This window comes from Echiichthys vipera (assembly GCF_963691815.1).
Source record: "Echiichthys vipera genome assembly, chromosome: 19".
NCBI lineage: Eukaryota > Metazoa > Chordata > Actinopteri > Perciformes > Trachinidae > Echiichthys > Echiichthys vipera.
In genome coordinates this window covers 18,605,116-18,610,316 of record NC_139844.1, presented here as the reverse complement: position 1 = coordinate 18,610,316, position 5,201 = coordinate 18,605,116, and the positions used below count along the sequence as shown (strand labels likewise).

The window sequence follows — 5,201 nt, the reverse complement described above, 5'->3', positions numbered from 1 at the left end:
CCCTCTTCTTCCTTTTTTGGAAGCCCTCAGCTCGCTCGGTAAGTACACTTCTGAAATGATGACTCAGGCAAAAGTCGCGGCTTCTCAGTGATGAAGAAATTAAAGAAGAAGCTGCTTTTCAGTAGATGAAACCTTCCGCGCTGTTCCCGTCTTTAAACGCGACTACTTTTCGGAGCTGCTTTCAATGTGCTGACTCAGTTTTCCATCGTTTTAGTGTGCGTGTGCGGAAAAATATAACAAATAAATGCATGATGAAACGCACATTTAGAGTTATGTCCCATAAGAGTTTAGTAAAAGTTGACAGGCGGTGAGTGAGAGGCGCTTAAAATGTTTGCAGCTCGGGGTTGCTATGAGCTCGGTATTGCGCCTCTTTGGAACAATAGCCTGTGATTTGCATTAAACTGGTGCCTACGTGTCTTCCCCGCTGGCATTTGCAAGCCGCTCAGACCGTTTTTCATTGTTGTTGTTTTTAAGTAAATGTGCCACTGGGGCGATATTCACCTTATTTCTGTTTTGCTGCAGATGCATTTAAAGTAGTTACTGATTCTTCCTCTATGCCAGTTTTCTCCTCTAGCCCAAAATCTTTTGACACAGAACTAAATGCCTTGGCAAAAAAAATGTAACTGAAAGAGGCCACCACATTTTTGGAAGTCAAAAATATAAATTGTCTAGACCGAAAGTGGCTTTCAAAAAAGGGAAAAGGGAATTTTTTCTGCCCTTAAAGTGGGGAAAAACCACACTGAATTTCACTCATACTTGTGGAATTTGACAGATTTCACCCTAAAGCGTGAACACATTATTTTCCTCTGCAGGTACCAACATGCCTATCATCAGAACCCTCAGCAAGGTGGCCAAGCAGGCCCTGCTCAGCACCCCTGGGTGCGGCTGCCAGCCGCTAACCGTGGCTGTACGCAACATCAGCTTCTCCCCTCGGCAGGTGACTTCTGATGCCAGCTTCCACTCCGTGTCCTTCTCAGAAACAGACCACCCCAAGGTGCTCATTACAGGTATGCAGTGTGTGATTTTTTTCTTCTTCTTTTTTTGTATATTACAACAACTGTTAAACAAAATGGAGTACAATCCTTTCTCGAAAAGAGCTCCAACGCATTTTTCTTTATCATGCATGACGGTTAAGATGAAGATAAGTTGTGAGCTGCTACAAAATGATTCAAGACCAGCAGCATTTTTTAACAAGTTTGGCAAAGAAAGCAAAAAGGGATTACGGTTAAAAAACAAAAGTGTAGGCGTCAAGTGCTGTGACCTTTTTTCTTTTTTTCTTATGGCCCACTTTCCCTAGTTACTTCAGTATCCATGGAAACCAGTACTGATGGTTATTAGCAGCTGCTGATGTGTTCTCTGATGACTCTTCCCTTTGTCTCTTTCTGTCTGTTGCAGGTGGCCTGGGACAGCTCGGGGTTGGGCTCGCCAAATTGTTGAGGTAAGATTAGATTTTCTGCTTCCAGCTGGCAACCCGTCACATACCTTGCAACAGTGTGAGAAGAACAGTTTCTGGTGCGCTTTCAAGTTGTATAACGCTGACTTTCTGCTTCACAGAAAGAGGTTTGGAAAGAACAACGTCATTCTTTCTGACATCAGGAAACCTCCAAGCAACGTTTTCCACAGTGGTGAGTCCACTCATGTACTGTACTGTAATAGAAGTCTGGAATTAATCAGAATCAGCTTTTTACAGCGTTAAAGTTTTTACTTTCAAGAGGGGCCAGATTTCATTCGGGTGTATCTGATTACATTACGTCCATTCGAGCACGAACGAGACCTAGATGTCATCAATATCTACTTCTTGAACATCTACACAGCCTTTCATCACCTCAAAGAGCACAAAGTTGCGTTTCTCTGGGGAGCGTAGCTACGACAGATAAGACAAGCTACCAGCACATTCAATCATTTGGCAATGCACGTTGTTAATGTGTTACTAATGTACCATAGCTTTATTGCCAAAAAACAGAACGGCAGTGTCCGCAAATAACACCTGTCTAGTCCTTATTGATTTTCTGTCATTCATGCGCAAGAGTCACATTTCCCTAAAAAAGATTGTTGATTAATTCCCCCTTATCAATATGTGACGCTCGGTGACACATGTCCAGTAATGAGCTGTCCAAAGACGTAATGAATGTTCCAGCTTCGAGCTGTAAACCAAATTGAGGATACATCAACACATTAAGAGCTAGGGTTAATTCCTTCTATTAAAGATGAATTACTCGCAGCATATATGTACTTTTATCTGCTTAATGATACAATAAAGATGAAATGGTAAAGTTGATTCTTAACATCTTCTATCCTCTCTATCACCGTCAGGTCCTTTCATCTACTCAGACATCCTGGACTACAAGAACCTGCGGGAAATCGTGGTGAACAACCGTATCACTTGGTTGGTTCACTACAGCGCCCTCCTCAGTGCTGTTGGAGAGGCTAACGTGGCCCTGGCGCGCTCTGTAAACATCACCGGTAAGCGCTTGTTAATTGAATCTTACGAGGTCTAAAAAATGGACTCTTAGAAACAATAATGGTCTCCTTAAAAGTAGGTGGTGTGCGGTGTCCTAATGGCGTGGTTGCTTGTCTTTCTTAGGGCTCCACAACATCTTGGACATTGCAGCGGAGCACGGCTTGCGCCTGTTTGTCCCGAGCACCATCGGTGCCTTTGGTCCCACGTCTCCCCGCAACCCTACGCCAGATCTCTGTGTGCAGAGACCCCGCACCATCTACGGCGTCTCCAAAGTTCACGCTGAGCTGATGGGAGAGGTAAGATCTCAGACTTCTTTCTTTCTTTTTGTCCTTCCAAAACCATAAACTCAACTGCCAATTAAACACAGCATTATTCTTCTAGTTCATCTAGTTTTCAAGTGTTTCTAAATTGTTACATATAATGTAGCATATTGGTATCTGCTGTAAGAACCCATTGAATATGCTCAATATGGTATCAATCATTGATTCCTTTCTGTTTTTACTACTGTTTTAGTACTACCACCACCGTTACGGCCTGGACTTCCGCTGTCTGCGCTACCCAGGTATCATCTCTGCGGACTCCATGCCCGGAGGCGGCACAACAGGTGAGAGAGATTAAATTAAATACATGGTTTCAATTTTAATGGATGTCTATTCCTGTACGCCTTCTGTCATGTCACAAGTTTGTTACGCAACTGACTGATTCCATGGGCGCTGTGGTGACTTGTATTTTTAGGCCAGCAGATAACTTGATGCACGATTGCCATATTTTAACTTGTCTGAACAGCTTCTACACGCAAAAGTCTCAGACCTGCAGTATCGTTGCATATTTTAAAGTTGAAACACTTCTGCAGTGTTGCACTTTACCCTTTTTATATACCATACTTTATCGGAAGAGTCTTATTTCAGGATTTGAGTTGTCCTAATTTTAATTTTTTTAATTTTTGTCTCTTAACAGACTATGCCGTCCAGATTTTCCATGATGCAATCAAAAGTGGTAAGTTTGAGTGCAACTTGAGACATGACACGCGGCTGCCCATGATGTACATTGACGACTGCCTGCGGGCCACGTTGGAAGTCATGGAGGCGCCGGTGGACACGCTGAGCATGAGGACCTACAACATCAACGCCATGAGCTTCACCCCAGAGGAACTGTCCCAGGAGCTCCAGAAACAGATGCCTGAGCTGGAGGTCACGTATGACGTTGACCACGTACGGCAGGCCATTGGTAAGTCACTGACCGCAAGTGCAAAATGCAAGACAATTGCACGTTTTTACCTTCAATTCCTAAGATATCGTTGACCTGCTGAGAATTTAGAGCATGGAGTCAAGAGACTGACTCAGCAATGTCTGTTGCACAGCAATTACACAGCACATCTATTTAAAGTTGTCTATATCTCTTTCTTTCCAGCTGACAGTTGGCCAATGAACTTCGATGACTCCAACGCACGGAAGGACTGGGGGTGGAAGCATGACTACGATCTCCCAGAGCTCGTCCAGACGATGCTGAACTACTTCGGAGCAGAGACACGCATGGCTCGTGCTAACTGAGGGGCGTGCACCATCGTTCTGAGTATTCATTGTACATAATGTAAAGACTGACCAAAGAGAATAGAGAAACTTGGCCTGTACATAGTCGTTCTCTCACTTCTCTGTAAAATCAGAAGGGCTCTGCTTGCCTGGCACAAGGCTACCATGTCTCCAGAATGTAAAAAGGTCAGTGCGGGCTAGACAATCCGCCCCACTTTTGTCTTATCTACCCCATGCTTTGCTCTTTTTCCTCATTTTTCTTGCTTGGAGATCTGGGAGTAAACAGTCTGTAAGTGGGAGGTTGTCAGCAGTATCATGGATAACAACGTGAACTGTGGAAACTTGTCTGGATAAAATTAAAAGATGACTTGCATGTTGATGAAATTGCGCAAAAAACTGTTGCAAAAAAATCAATTTAAGCAACTGAGAATGTTGCATCGTGTATTTGTAACCGCCAGTTTTTCTTTGGAGATCCTGTTTTCTGGGGCTAAAGTCAAGTAACTTTGTATTGAGGTGTGTACAAATGCACAGTCCTTTTGATGCACTTTAGACAGATGCATGAAGTAAATGAGTCTAATCACCTGCTGGGGCTATTTCTGGTATTTTGAGCAGTGCGGAGAGATAAAATCCTAAAAAACTGCTCTTCTGTTTATTCCACGTTACGTTATTTATTCTGTCTGTTGGTGTTGAACATGTGGGAGCTTCATGGAGTGAAAACATTTCTTAACACTTGTTTCTAAGCGTTCCTGTCCACTTTAATGTTATATATATTTTTTTCATCAATTCTGTGGGATTATTTTGACACAAAAAAGGAAATATGGCACTGCGCCACATTTACATTTGGCCACATTTGGTGGTTTCTGTAGTTCAACATTTTGTATAAGAGATGTTGCTATTGATTTCTGTATGAAAGTCTGATGTTCCAATCACTTAACAAGCTTTGACAATAAATCCTTTTTTCCACATACCTCCGCCTGTTTCTATTGTCGCAGGCTGTGTTTTCACTTTCATAACATGAAGGGTATTGTCTAACAAGTTCATCTAGACTCTCTTATATAAACTTACCGCAGGCGGTGTAACCTCAGTTCTTACCCTCTGGGCGGTGCAGAACATGCCACGACACACATTTGAGTACAAAATGTCCTCAGTGAAGCTCCAAGGGTCTGTCTCCACTAAACGAAATGTATATTTGTTGAATTCAAGAAGAGTTT

General features: G+C 42.8%; 1 protein-coding gene across 1 annotated transcript; it reads left to right on the top strand.

Annotated features, from left to right (window-relative positions):
- Positions 1-4,957, top strand: tdh (L-threonine dehydrogenase). The gene is made up of 9 exons (XM_083933902.1): positions 1-38; positions 813-1,007; positions 1,396-1,438; positions 1,555-1,625; positions 2,314-2,463; positions 2,585-2,757; positions 2,975-3,065; positions 3,419-3,688; positions 3,872-4,957. Exons 2-9 carry the CDS (start codon positions 821-823, stop codon positions 4,009-4,011), a joined length of 1,125 nt encoding a protein of 374 aa, XP_083790028.1. The 5' UTR covers positions 1-38; positions 813-820; the 3' UTR covers positions 4,012-4,957.
- The last annotated feature ends 244 nt before the right edge of the window (positions 4,958-5,201 follow it).

Excerpts from the sequence above, each read along its gene's own strand:
- tdh (XM_083933902.1), top strand. The coding sequence starts at position 821 with ATGCCTATCATCAGAACCCTCAGCAAGGTGGCCAAGCAGGCCCTGCTC. Across the intron at positions 2,464-2,584 it reads GCGCTCTGTAAACATCACCG|GGCTCCACAACATCTTGGAC; the intron begins GTAAGCGCTTGT and ends TGTCTTTCTTAG. Across the intron at positions 3,066-3,418 it reads GCCCGGAGGCGGCACAACAG|ACTATGCCGTCCAGATTTTC; the intron begins GTGAGAGAGATT and ends GTCTCTTAACAG.